Raw genomic sequence first — 14604 nt, 5'->3', positions numbered from 1 at the left:
AGTTTTGTTTCCAAAGGCCAAGTGACTTTCCTAGGGGCAACCAGCTGCCTAAAACAGTCAAATGATTAATCGCATATTTAATGTAAGCATAAGTTTCTTTTACCTTATATTTTAAAATCATTTTTGATAAAACAGTCCAGAGAAAATATACAGGTCTTCAAAGATTGTGAAGAGAGCCATTATTTAAAATGGTCCCAGTAATTGAAAACTATAGTATCGGTTTATTAGGAACTATGAAGTAAATGAAGGGACTAGAGTCTGTTTGACTCACCCCAACCCTATTCCAACCCATCTGCCTGTCTAGTGTCCCTTAATCTGGGTAATAAGACTTTAAAACTGTTATTGAGTGGTATGATTTGGTTTTGACAGGACAGATTTGATTTTCTTTCTTTGATACTAACAAGATCTTCTTCAGCAAACTGTGGATCAAAAGTCTTGTCCTCTTAATTGTTTCAATTATTGAGAAACAATGAATGCATTAATGACCATTGAGTACCTGCCACGCTAAAGGAATTGTTAGGGTATGAGAATTAGAAGAATGTATACTAAATAGTACTCCAATATAGTGAGTACAGGCAAGGTTGCTGATGTCAGAAAATCACAACTAATCACTATACCTTTCTGTCAGCTTTCCCTTTTGTAAAAGGAATTTAAGAATAGCGACTGTTTCCCAGGATTGTCATGATAAAATGTAAAAAAGCATTTAATTCGCTGTTCGGATTAAGCTAAATGATCAACAAAAATGGCTAGTTAGCTAGTTTATAATGAAAACTCTTCAAAGAAGATGAAAGTGTAAAGGAATTGATAGGGAACAGAGAAACAGAACTGGGAAGATACTGGAAATTGGCCCAGTGCACAAACTACAAAAATTCAGCAAAGGGAAAGGCCAGCACTGAATAAGCATTTTTCTTCATACTCTTCACCAGTCATGCCACAGATGAACTACTGTAATTCCATCTCAAAAATATGTACAAAGAGCAGAATTCAGATTCATAGACAGCTAGCATATTCCCTAGGAATTTAGAGAAATATTTGTATCTTGGTTCATCCAAGATAAGCAATTTTTGTATTAACAAATTATTAACTTTAATATTTGGAAAGACATTCCAGCTCATTAAGACTATTTTACTTAATAAACAAACATGTAAATTACACTAACTTGAGTGGGTTGGGGGAGACAGTAAGCACTGGCTAATTTCTCATTAATTTGTTCTAGAGATATTTTCTCTCTTAACTATTCATTCCCCCCATCTTCACCTCTATAACCAACAGCAGCTGAGACAACAAAAATCTGAAAATACAATTTGCTCCTTTGTCATTTCATTCATTTCAAAGGTCGGATCTGCAACAAAGTATTCAAATACTAGCTAAAATAAGGTCAGTCACAATCATGCCAATTTATATTCGATAATTTACATTCTGATTTTTCATAATTGTGGTATATTAAGAGAAATGTTTCCTTGACAGAATATTAATGAGTAATGCTCAAATTACAGAGTATTCAATAACTGTTGTATTCTAGTAGAAACACTATTACATTTTCAGATTGATAAGATCCAGACATTTTAAATCTTCTAACCCCTCGATCTTAGTGGAGTGCATTCTTTTATTTGCGAGGAGACATTTGTCCATTCCTAACCTTTTTACCTTCAGAAAACAAATGATGCACGTGACTTGAAAATTGAATTTATCTTGACTGAAAAAGAAATAAAAATAGCTAATGTCTTTATGATTTCCATAGCAAGCCTACAGGGAAGATACTGTTGCTGTTTCTGTTTTGTAAGATGCATTATATCTTGCTAATCCTCAATAAATATGAAAACCGATCATTTCACAGCTCAGAATTGACAAATGGGAACACATTTCTCATTTGAATAGACGAGATAAGCAGGTTGCCACCAGCTCTGCCCTCTCTGCCTTCGGGTGTGCTGTGTCCTGGGCAGACACTGTTAGTTCATTCTTAGGTCACTGCTATCACATTTCTATTTGTCTATTTCTGGACCAGGGCTCAGGTTCACATTCCAAAAAGTCTCTTGTCTTAAGGACCATTCTGCTACCTACTGTAATGTAAAGAAATGGGCACCTCCAATTAAACCATTCCATGTGTAAATTTCTTGCCTGGGGAGAGAGTTGAGAAATGACTGGGATTCGTGAATATAAACTGGGCTTTCTTTACATGTAAGTTTTCATTTTGAAATTGTAGAGCATTATTTGCTCCCCACAGAAATCTCTATGTGCCCTAAGGGTGTTTACTACAGGAACCCCAGTGCAGAGCTGGTAACTCATTGCTCTGCGTATTTAGGTTCACAGGTCATGAGGCAGAAGAGGCCTGGGGCCATGGCTGTGCACCGCAACAGTGCTCTCAGCAAAGACGCATCACACCCTCAGGTCTGCACCTGTACTGGGATGAGGCCACACAGCCTCCTCAGGCTTTTCCTCTCCTTGAATATTGTTTGATGTGTGCTTCCTCGTACTATCAAGACATTCTGTTTCTGTATATCTAAACAGCTCTATTATCATAAGACTTATTTCCCTTCACCCCAGTTTTGGTTTAGAGCTGGTGTAATAAATGAATCTCTCACAGGCCACCTTAGTTTCGTTTTGAACATTTTGAAGATGACTCTGTGAGAGGATGGAAGGATTCAATAAGCAAATACATAAATAATCTCCAGGAGCAAGGCCACCACACCTCTCGCTATCCGCACCCCCCACCGCTGCCTCCATGCCTCCCCTCTTTTTGTTCTCATCTTACTTATGTGTGTCCTGCAAAAGGTCCATTGAGACCAACAGGGCTTTCACTGTGACCAGAAATAAGTCAGAGTTTTAAAAGACATTCCTCACTTTTGTAACCTGTGCTTTGAATTTTCAGCCAGAAATAAGGCTTTATTATATTTACCATTACATAGACTATAAAGTGTGTTCACACATTCCCTATTCTTTGCTGTGGAATTAGATGATAGGGAAGAGTATTGGTGATAAATTTTCTACATTCCTACCCAGTTATTTTCTTACATGTGTAACAATTCTTGCTAGCATGAGTTTGATATGGCTAGGAATAATGTCATAATAGAATAGCAAAACAGCAACAGAATTTTTCAGGGCCAATAGATAAATGAATTAGAGTGGAAGGTTTAGATAATGGAAATAATAGAAAACAATTGTTTGCAATGACAAGCATACCTCAGAGATGCTGTGGGTTCAGTTCCAGACCACTGCAATGAAGTGAATATCGCAATAATGTGAGTCAAATGAATTTTTTGGCTTTCTAGTGCATATAACATATAAAAGTTATGTTTACACTATACTGTAATCTATTAAGTATAGCATAGAATCGTGTCTAAAAATGCAATGTGTGCGCCTTAATTAAAAAATATTTATTGATGGGGCGCCTGGGTGGCTCAGTTGGTTGAGCATCTGACTCTTGATCTCAGCTCAGGTCTCAATATGAGGGTCATGAGATCAAGGCCCATGTTAGGCCATGCTGGGCATGGAGCCTACTTTAAAAAATTATATATATATATATAATTATATATATATATAATTATATATATATATATTAAAACTAAAATATGCTAGCCATCACATGAGCTTTCCGTGACTTATAAGCACTGATCACAGATCACCATAACAAAGAACTTAATGAAAACTTTTGAAATGCTATAAGAATTATAAAATGTGACACAGAGACATGAAGTGAGCAAATGCCATTGGAAAAATGGTGCCAATAGACTCATTTGAAGCAGGGTTGCAGCAAACCTTCGAATTGTAAGAAATGCGGTACCTGCAAAGCACATTAAAGCAAAGCTCAATAAAACAAGGTATGTCTGCAATGTTAAAATAAATTTCTCCCAAGTGCCTCTCCATACGAGGTGTTCTGGGAGACAATGAGGACAATGACATGGCTTTTGTTCCCATTTCTTGTTCCTGACTGGTGGGTTTTCCTTATTGTATAACTTGTAAACCTTCTAGGTATGCAGGCCCCTGAGCTGATGCTCTTAGCTTTACATGGGCCTACAGAGCATGTCAGGGAAGCCTCTGACTGTGTACCATGGGCACCAAGTAGATGGAGGGAAGATGGTCACTACTTTTAATTATATTCTTAATATGTGGTGTCCTCACAAGAAGTTAAAATAACTCAATAAGTTAAAACCACCATGGAACTGAAGAAGGATGACTAACGTGCGCACAACACAAGGAGATAAGTAAAGAAGAGCCAACGGTGATTTTCTAAATTCCACAATTGCCCCACCCAGTGGCAGGCACAGGTCAGGCCTCCCAGCTTGGCTTTTCCCCAGGCTTCCTCTCTTAGGTGTTCCAGACGGCCTGCACCTTATTTCCATCTAGTTTGGCCAATGGAGCTGATCTCCTAACTCAGTGACTCTTTGCAAACCATTGTCCCCACAGTATTTCTAAGGTTAGTATGGTAATTTTATGTATGCCAAAAGATAGCAAGATTCTTTCCCCTGCAAAGACTACAATATAATTTTACTGGTCCTCAATTTAAAGTTAAAACTCTCACATGCACTCAAAACACAGGTTATTTATTAAGAATTGAGGAGCACCTGGGTGGCTCAGTCAGCTAAGTGTCTGATTCTTGGTCTCTGGTCACGTCGTGATCTTGCAGTTGTGAGATTGAGCCCCGTGTCGGGCTTCAGATTCTCTCTCCCTCTCCCTTTCCCTCCTGCTCACGTTCTCTCTCTCAAATAAATAAAAATCATTAAAAAAAGAATGCATATTGATTAGGACTTTTTTACCCTTTGTTTCAATTTTTAAAATCTGGTTGTAAAACATACTTTATTGTTTGTGTTAAAAAAAACCACAAAAAGGGGCGCCTGGGTGGCTCAGCGGTTGGGTGCCTGCCTTAGGCTCAGGGCATGATCCCAGTTGTGGGATCGAGCCCCACGTCAGGCTCCTCCGCTATGAGCCTGCTTCTTCCTTTCCCACTCCCCCTGCTCGTGTTCCCTCTCTCGTTGGCTGTCTCTATCTCTGTCAAATAAATAAATAAAATCTTTGAAAAAAAAAAAAAACCCACAAAAAAACTAGGATTTTAGGGGCACCTGGGTGGCTTAGTCAGTTAAGCATCTGTGTTCGGCTCAGGTCATGATTGCAGGGCACTGGGATTGTGCTCTCTCTCTCTCTCTATTACTCTCTCTCACTCAAATAAATAAATAAAATCTTTTTAAAAATCTAGGATTTTAAAGATTTTCTCTCAGAGAATTGTATTAAGACAGCAGTTCTACTTTCTCTCAAGTATTCAGTATGGTTAATAATATGAGCTGTGGAAGGGCTTTATTTTATATCATGAAGTAAATTTGTTTCATTTTTCTACCACATCATTTTCACCTAAATCATAAACTTCTTCCCAGAATTTATAAGAATAGTTCACTTCCTTTAAGAATGCCTTTTAAACCACTTGTGGTGGGGATTAAAATAATTACAAGTAAATTATGATCCATTTCAAAAAAAAAAAAAAAGACCAGAAACCCAAGCAACTGACCCACTCAGAAGGACACAATGGATCAAATTTTTTAAGTGCTGTATTCTGTATTATCTGTTGTATGTACATGGTCTCTTATCAGAGTGCTTTACCAGAATGTTCTCCTGGGAGCTGATGTTGAAAGAGAATAAAAGCATGCCATATTTTTCTATTGTTCCTGCCTTTTGTCTAAGGCAATGGAAATTGAATTAGGGTAGTGAATCATTTTATTCACTAAAGTGTGGAAAGTAGAAAGTTATTAGGCAGTTTGATGATCTCTGGGTGAAATGAGGTTGTGCAGAAAGGTGAGATAGTAAGACAATTAGTCAATTTAATTAGAAAAAAATACTTGATAATTTGTGAATACTCCAGATATCATTGAAACAATGCAAACAACAAATGTGAGAAGTGTAATTTATAGCTATTAAATGCCAATAGAGGTTACCATGTTTGTGCCATAAAAATATCTACCATTGTCACAACGTGCTCATTGGACCGTTCTGCATAAGGATGCAAATATCAGTGAATATTTTGGCTTCCTACTCTTGTCCAGTCTTAAAGAAAAGAACCACATTCTTAGGAAATAAGCATCTGAATAACACATTGCCGATAGGGAGATCGAGATGTCTGAAGGTTGTCTTGTAAACAAGTGTTCTTACCCCATGAAATATCACTTTTGCTCTTCCTGGCACAACCAGTTCAAAAGGTGTTTTTTCTTGGCAGGTTACCAGCCAGTCTTGTCTGGTCAACAAGGGTTCCAAGGCCTCATAGGAGTGCAGCAGCCGCCCCAGAGTCAGAGCGTGATGAGCAACCAACCAGGAGCTCCGGTGCAAAGCGTGATGGTCTCCTACCCAACAATGTCTTCTTATCAGGTGCACATCAGCAGCTTGGAAAATTGTGGTTTATAATGTAGCACTGGCCAGAGTAGAGGCTGTGGGTATGTCCTGTGTTGGGTGGTTAGCAGGGTGATGGGTGCTTTGCCCAGCCTCTGTTGATGGTTGACTTTGAATTAAGATTATAAGTAGACAATGGGACGGGTATGCTTCTCTAACTGCTGTGATTTTGAATGTCCTGCTAAATGTGGTTCTATATAAACTTCTATTCATGGAAGAAAAGTCTGCAGCTTATAGAGTTTTAGTCATGAAGACCTTTGGCTATTCCATTGTAATTTTGCTCATTGGGAAAAAGCCTTCATGACAAATTTCCACTCATTTTTGTACACAGCCTTCAAAATTGCATTTTGCCACAATTTTAACTTTAAAGAGATTTTTAAATAGCATCTCAGATTTGTTCCAAAGGCATGGATAGGGCTTATACCAACCTCATTTTCTAGACTAAACCCATACTGGGTATTTAAAAAATGTCATGCATCGTTTTGTGATTTACATCCTGAGATACACTGGAAGTGGAAGTGAAGGGTTAGTGAAATGCTTTGACCGTTAAATTTAGCTGCACCTGCTACTTCTGACCCTAAAACAAAGAAACAAACAAAACAAAACAAAATAAAAATCCTATCCTCTGCCCTCCTACTCTGACAATCCTTACATTGCCGCAGTTTCTACCTCCAGCTCCACATTAGATGTTCTTTAAAGCTGTAGGTTGAGAGTGAGGCAGGTGCTTGGGACAAAAGCCCCTTTTTCTATATGGCTCCAGGACACTTTGTGTACATGAAACCAGAATGGGAGTGTTGCTTTCCAAACTGAGGGAAAATCTGAGCAAGTAATACAAACCACAGTCCCCGGAGGGTAAGGAGAGAGAAAGGAAAGAAGCTTGGAACTGACACCTTCTGAGCCATCACCAGACGTGTCCCAGCACTGTATATCAGCCTTGCAATCTTTTCAGTGACACTTTGCGTAAGTGTCCTTATGCAGAAGGTCTAGGCTATCAGAGAGGTTAAGTGACTTGCCCAAGGTAAAACAGCTGATAAAAGGTAACGCTGGGATAGGTGACGAGGTAGGTCTGACTCAAACACTTGAGTATTTTTCCTGACCCCACAGTAGCTCATGGGACAGGCAAACACAACTCTTCATGAAGGGCTCTCTCTTGTGTCTTCTACAGGTGCCAATGACCCAGGGTTCTCAAGGACTGCCCCAGCAGTCATACCAACAGCCAATCATGCTACCTAACCAGGCAGGTCAAGGGTCACTCCCAGCCACTGGAATGCCTGTTTACTGTAATGTCACACCGCCGACCCCTCAGAACAACCTTAGGCTGATTGGTCCACACTGCCCCTCCAGCACTGTCCCCGTGATGTCGGCTAGCTGCAGGACAAACTGTGCAAGTATGAGCAACACCGGGTGGCAGGTCAAATTCTGAGTGTGCTGGCTGTGGTACAGTTCTTGCAGTCTGACTCATGGCCTTTAAGGGAAGAGGAGCAAGGTGGGAGACTGGCTGAGGACTTAAGTATTCACTCAACACTCAAACGATTGCTGCTGGTATTCTGTAAAAAACAAAAACAAAAAACAAAGACTAATACATACATTAGCTGGTTAATGGTGCATATTTCCGTCATGTCTGCTAGGTATGCCTTTATAGCTTAGCTAGTGACATGAATTCATCAAGGTAAGATTTTCTCCTACCACTGAATACCACTGTGTAGATTATAATATCCCTAATTTGGATTATTAGTTTTGTACTTTGTGTTGAGTTTGTGATGCTAAAAGTATTTAAAAATTATATACTGAAATCACATTGTACCAAAGCTGTAATGGAAAAGAAAAGAATTGATGAATGGAAGGAATAATTTATATACACTATAGAGTTTTCTTTTTTAATGGATATATACTGTATTGTAGTGTTTAATCAGAATAAAACTATTTGACCTTATGGAGGAAGGTCATGTTTTTACCACCAGTTTGGTTCACTCTTTCTTCCAATATGTGTTTGCTTATGTGTCACTGTTATTCCCCTTGAACAGTATTTCATGAGTAATGCATGGTAAAGATGTTCCAGATATTTGTAAATGAACTGCCATCACGTTGGGAGAGATGATAGGCAAACACATGTCCAACTGTCGTTTCTTGTCCTAATACTACAGGAGTCCTGGGAATAAGATGGCTTCCATTTCCAACATTCATTGACTTCACATTTTTGAACTGTATATCTTGATTTTAGTTCTATGGGTATTGACTACATGTAGCTGTACTTCCCCAACTCGAAAACCTGAGTGACTTATCATAGCAACCCTACAGCAAACCCTGTTCGGTCTTCTTTGAAGTTCCACCATCTACCTGAAAAACAAGATTTCTTCGTTTAGAGGAAAATTGGAAGAGGCACGGTCTAATTCTATTGAATATATTGGGTCATACAACGTAAAGTGCCACCAGTTTTGAGTCAATAACTCAAAGGTGCTAACTATCCTGGTAACTGAAAAGAAGGTAAAATACAACAATAATTTAGTCACAAAGACTCAGAACACTGGGGGAAAAAAAAAAAATTTAGAAGAAGCCGATGCTGTCTAATCCTAAAATGTTTATCTAATCTCCTGTAGATTCTGCAGGTAAGACTGATTTATGACAACCTTTGAAAAATAATAACAGAATTCCAAATACCTGCTTTGGCCCTTCTGGGAGGTATTTAATGGGGAAATATAACCCCATAGCTTCCACTTTGCTATCACAGTATAATGACTAATAGTTTTCTCTTCTATTCTCTCTGCCTAAAAACCGTTATTACTCATGAGAGGGGTTTGGAGAGAATATCTGGATAATTTGCACTGTTCTTCATTCCCTATATTAGATCTTTCCATTTTCATGTTGCTTAGTTGGCGATAGCATGAAGCTACTAGTTAAAAACTCTACCTAGGATTACCATTTCTTAATTGTATACTCTCATTTTCTTTTTCCTTTAAAAGGGAACTTTTACACATACTCTCATTAGCTTCATTCCTTGTAACATCTTTCCCATTGCCCCAAATCTCAGTCTTCTGAATTTCTCATTGTGGATAAGCTCTACCCATGAAAAACGTTATAAAAAGAGGATGTTGCATTTTTTTTTATTGAGCCATTAAACCAATAGGTTGAGTAGCTATTAAACCAATAGCTGCTCTGAGAAGGAGCAATGTGTTTGCCTAATTAATACCTTCCCCTAAGGGAAGGAGGGGGCTGACCAATAGAGATTCACTTTAGAAATATAGTCTCCATTTAGCTCTCTCATGTTGGCAGTGATCCCAAACTCAAGGATCCAAATATGAGTCTGAATGTTTATCTTCTTTTCACAGAATTCTGAGAAATTTTTCTTCTCTTTAACGATTCCTAGCATGACTCAGCCTTCTTTATCTGAAACTACATCATGCTTGTGGTAAAGACAGGCTGTCTCTGTCTTTGGGTCCCCTCCTGCAAACGTGCCACACTCTTTCCCACTTAGACATTTGACTTTTCCTGCATAAAGCCCTTTGGATACTGTTTCAGGCTGAGTCTTCTTTACTTTCACTAAATGTTGATACCCAACATTGTGTTATTCCAAACCTTTTGATGTGCTTACTGTCTTTTACATTATAGTATTTGAGATGGCTGTGCAGAGAGATGACTTTATCAGTGAAGCATTTTCAGGATTTAATTTATCATCAGATCATTCTGTTTTTTCATGTTGGCTAATAATTTTATCACAATCACATTTTGTAATTACATATTATTCAGTTCATAAGCTTATATAGAGAGACATGGATACATATATATGTAACTATATAGATACATAGATACAGTCATCCCTAATGATCCTCTGTGTGAGCCTAAATGAGAACAAGAGTGACTTATGCGTTCATTTATTTGGCAAATTTTTATTGCATACTTGATTATATCCTAATTACGTGGCACCATTCCAGATGAGTACAAATAAATTTAAAACACTTAGATTTATTCTTGTAAGTTTTATCATACACTTAGTTATTCTGCGATAGTTGGAACTAAATGTTCTAACCAGGATGCAATGAATTTCAGCCATAATTATTTTATTGTTTTAATATAGTTTCGCAGGATATGGGGTGGGATAGGAGAGCATGTTATATAACATTATGGAAATGGAATTATGTAATTAATTATAAGTATGGTTGGAGGATTTAAAATAAAGTTATAAATCATCATAACAAAAATAAGTGGGGTTCACATGAGCCAGAGCAGCGTTGTAAGAGACATTTGAAGTGCAAAGCAAAAACAATCAGGGAGGGGAGAACTATGCAGCAGAAATGGCTTTGAAGTCTAACAAATGTACTTTCGGACTCGGCTTCCACTTTGGCCAGCAGCAAGAGTGTGGTGGGATGTTTTCAATTCCCATTATCTGCTCCCTGTATTCTGTGCACACAGGTCCCCACTGTTCACGCAGGCGCAGGCCCACCCCTCACCTCTACCCTGCCACTTGTCATTGCAGTTGACTTGATCACTTACAGACCAGAAAGAAAGCATTATAAATATCTCACCCTAAGGGCAGAGTTAAAACACAGAGTTTTGGTTTTTTTCCCAAGTAATACCTTGGAACAGTCATTTCTAAAGTATTTTCCATGGTAGACACTTTCCTTGGGATTCAGACAGTTGTTATCTGAAGAAGACTCTTCCAAGGATAATAATGGTTGGAAAACAAGGTTAATGAAGGTTAAGCAAGCTTCTTTTCTGATTTCTGGAAACCTTTAATATATCACTTTAGACTGTGAGTTTCCAAACAGGCGGCATAAATTGCAGTTTCTCAAACTTAGTCGAGCACAATATCTTTTCTTCACAGACTATATCAAAAGACTAATATTATGAGGAACATATATTTTAAAACATGACATTAGAGACTCCTAAAAAAAGAATACAAATATAGTTCTTTAATCTCTATAGAAACTACATCATATAGCAACATGTAATATCACAACCCTCCTTCTAACCATGACATTTTTTGGTAACTACCCTAGTGTGTATGCTTTCCTCCAGGAGTGTGTGAGCCTAAAAGTAATGCCATATTGGCAATATTTCTGGGCTTTTTTTTTTAATTCTTAATGTTGAAAGAATTTATATATAAAATTATTATAGTAATAGTCATATAGAGATATAGATGAAGCTATCTCGAATGATCCTGCACACCTCTCTACGAGTATAAAAGAGAACAAGAGTGATTTATGCATTTTTTTATTCAATCACCTTTATTGTGTACTCACTAATTTCCATACTTCGTGCCAGTCTCTGGAGCCCCTTCCTTTATGAAGGTTATGAATTTTCAGAAAAAATTATACCAGTGTACAAATGACTAAAAAATATAGGAAATTAGCCATAGGCCTCATACAAAAAACACATGTAAAAACAGGATTTTGGAGGAGCAGGTGGCTACTGGCTGTGGTTTTATGAGGCTTTTGACCTTGGCCATGACGGTAGATGGGATTTGGGCATGCAAACATGAGGAGAGTAAGTCACAACCCCAGCCGAAAGAAACTCCTGAGAGCAAAAGAAAGAACCCCAGGAACCCATGGACATTCTCATTTAGGTTGGTTGAAGTGGGAGGTAGCTAGATAGAGGAAGAGGACAGGAGGAATACTTCAAGGTTCGCGGCGGGCCTGATTGGCCGGACCTTAACAGCCAGGTGGAGTTAACAGGCCCCCAGGGACTTCTGAAGATTTTTCGAATCAAAGGTGATATGATCCAGCCATAGTTCCTAAAGAGGCATGGGCCTTGAAAAGTGGGATGGGTTAGACTTGAAAAGGCTCTTCATTCAGAAGGTGGAGATGAACACGATTATAGTTAAGGTTTGTCATTGAACTACAGCAATCAGCAGCCTAGTTGGGAGAAGTCAGAAATGAGTCCTGGCTCTTAACCCTTAGCAATTATTTTGCACGCACAGCCAAGCTTTATAGCAGTGTAGATCTTGTTTTTCCCTCTTAGAAACTTGTGCATGTAAGTGCCGTTTCTTAAGTTGCTTCACATGGCACAGTTACTATACCCTGTCCGGGTGAAAGAAACGAAGTCTGAGTTGAGATTGGGGACAGCACAGGGAAGACTGCTAAGTATTCAGTATCTGTATGCGATACGCAGTGAAATCTGATCTCAATTTCCTATACCCCCTTGTTTCAATAAATGGTGAGAACCCTTTTCCGTTAGGGCTCAGAAAAAAAAAAATGTGTTTTCTGTACCCTTATGGGTGACACTTCTCCTACACAAGACCAGACATCTTTGCTGCTTTCCATATTATTTTACCCCAAACCCTCTTTTCTAAGGAAGTTGTTCTCGTTAGGGCTTTGAGATTATTTTCAAATAGTTCTCAGCGTTAGTGCTCGTTTCAAGTTCAAATCTTTCCTCTGCCTTCTGTGGGGTTTCGCAGCCTCCAATCTTCTCTACAAAAAGATTTGCCACTATTATATGCCCCCAGGGGCGCGAGAGGCTCACTCTGACCTTGTTCTCTGCTGCTTCGGCATTGCAGACACAGTAGGGGTGGCGGGCATCTGATACTCTTCTGTGAAGGCAAATCATTTCCCGATTGATTCCTCAAAGAGCTGATTCCTCGACTGGGCATGAGGCTGCATTCTCTAAGAGAATATTAACCAACTCCCTGACTGCGGAAGCTCAGGGAGTACTTTGATGTTTGTGTTCATGATTTGATTTGTTTTGTTTTACTGCTTTATTCCATTGTACCCCCAGTGTTGGCATAGAAGGTAGTCAGGAGAGGTCAGACATTGAACAGACAGGAGGACACAGAAATCTGAATAGGGGTGAACCCTGAAACTGGATTTGATGGAGGATCAAGAAACAAGCCCAGCAGGCAATCACGACAATGCAAGCGCGGATGATGCCGGGGCCCAGACCGGCTGGTGCAGCTGGATAGCATCCTGCTGGAGGAGAGTCATTTCCTGAATGCTCGAGGCCTCATTTCTTCAGTGTCTAGGGGGACACAAGGGATGGAGGAGGGGGGCTTGCAGGAGCGGGGAAGGAGAAAGTGAGGCATAGAGATATAAGTCCTGGAATTCAAATTCAAAATAGGGCAGCTATTTTTTTGTGAATTTTTAGAATCATGTTTCTTACTAAATGTCCAGCACCCCCATAAGAATTGGCCCAGGAAAATAAATGGTTCTGAGTACAAATAAGGGCCATATTGTTCCCTCTCTAGCCTATAAGTTTTTACTGTGCTAGTAGATTTGAAACCATCAACGTTTGGCTTGCCATAGTGCTATCATAAGACTCCCCACCCTCTTACGGTTCCCTCTCTTCACCTCCTGGAGTCTGCAGCTGATTCTCCTTGGTTCCTGAGCGAGTAAGTTAATAGGTACCTCTGTCTGTGCAGATATATTCTTCTCCTTTCTGTAAAATGCCTCAGCTAATGCGGGGTTCACATTTCCTTGAAGAAATGAGTGTTTTTACCTTTCCATTACAGGGACGCTGCAAGACACGTCACGTGTATAGTGCCATCTGGGTCATTGTATCAGACCCACGAATTGTTTCTAAGCTGGTGGAAAAACTCAGAAGCAGGAAAATCACCTGTTTTTCCGAAAAACAGGATGCTCACCTGTCTTTTTTAAGTGTTTCACATTTTTGATGTACAAGAATGAGGTCACATTTTTAAATGAAATGTACAAGCCAATTTCATCCTTTTCAAAAAAGAGAGGAGTTACTTACGGTGCTTAATAGTAATGTAATAGAGAGCAATGGCTTGAGACGGAAAAAAAGCAGCAATTTAAATTGGACATTAAGAAAATTTCACTTGAAGCCAGGGCAATTATACAATGAAATAATTTCCTAAGGGAGAAACAGTGAGATGCCATTAAAAGAGTTGTTTAAAAGAGAGTAGATAAACACACTTGCTGCTGAGTCTGCTGGCAGATCATTTGATGATTTATTGCTTTACGTTGCCTGTATGTCACCCTCACTGGAGATTACCAGGCTCGGTTAGCTTCCTTTCCTCCAGGGGAGGATCCATACTGTACCAGAAGACGATGATGTCTGTATTCTGTTTTTTCTTTATGTAAAAATGTAAAGCTCTATGGAATACGGGTACAAGAGGCATGGGAAACACGGGGGCTTCTAGTTGTTCAAAATCTATTCTGTGTCCAACAGTGTCCTAGGATAATTTTTGACACACACACACACACCCCTCCACACATGTATCTACATCTATGATATATCTAGCATCCATCTGTCTGTCTATATATGTAGCAAACCTTATTCAGCTCT

At 39.1% G+C, this 14604-nt stretch overlaps 1 protein-coding gene across 19 annotated transcripts in view; it reads left to right on the top strand.

Annotated features, from left to right (window-relative positions):
- ARPP21 (cAMP regulated phosphoprotein 21) overlaps positions 1 to 8347 on the top strand; it is a 151699-nt gene extending 143352 nt beyond the window's left edge. For 16 of the 19 annotated variants that reach the window (XM_019794561.2, XM_034662269.1, XM_019794564.2 and 13 more), the window contains 2 exons: positions 6200 to 6348; positions 7535 to 8347. In XM_019794561.2, the coding sequence (XP_019650120.1) occupies positions 6200 to 6348; positions 7535 to 7792 (407 nt within the window). In that variant the 3' untranslated portion in view covers positions 7793 to 8347. The remainder of the gene's footprint in view (positions 1 to 6199; positions 6349 to 7534) is intronic. The other 3 variants (XM_034662270.1, XM_011218955.3, XM_019794568.2) reach the window with 1 other exon arrangement.
- The last annotated feature ends 6257 nt before the right edge of the window (positions 8348 to 14604 follow it).

Source organism: Ailuropoda melanoleuca, chromosome 6, assembly GCF_002007445.2.
Source record: "Ailuropoda melanoleuca isolate Jingjing chromosome 6, ASM200744v2, whole genome shotgun sequence".
In the NCBI taxonomy this organism is placed as follows: Eukaryota; Metazoa; Chordata; class Mammalia; order Carnivora; family Ursidae; genus Ailuropoda; species Ailuropoda melanoleuca.
This window is presented reverse-complemented; position numbering and strand designations above follow the sequence as displayed.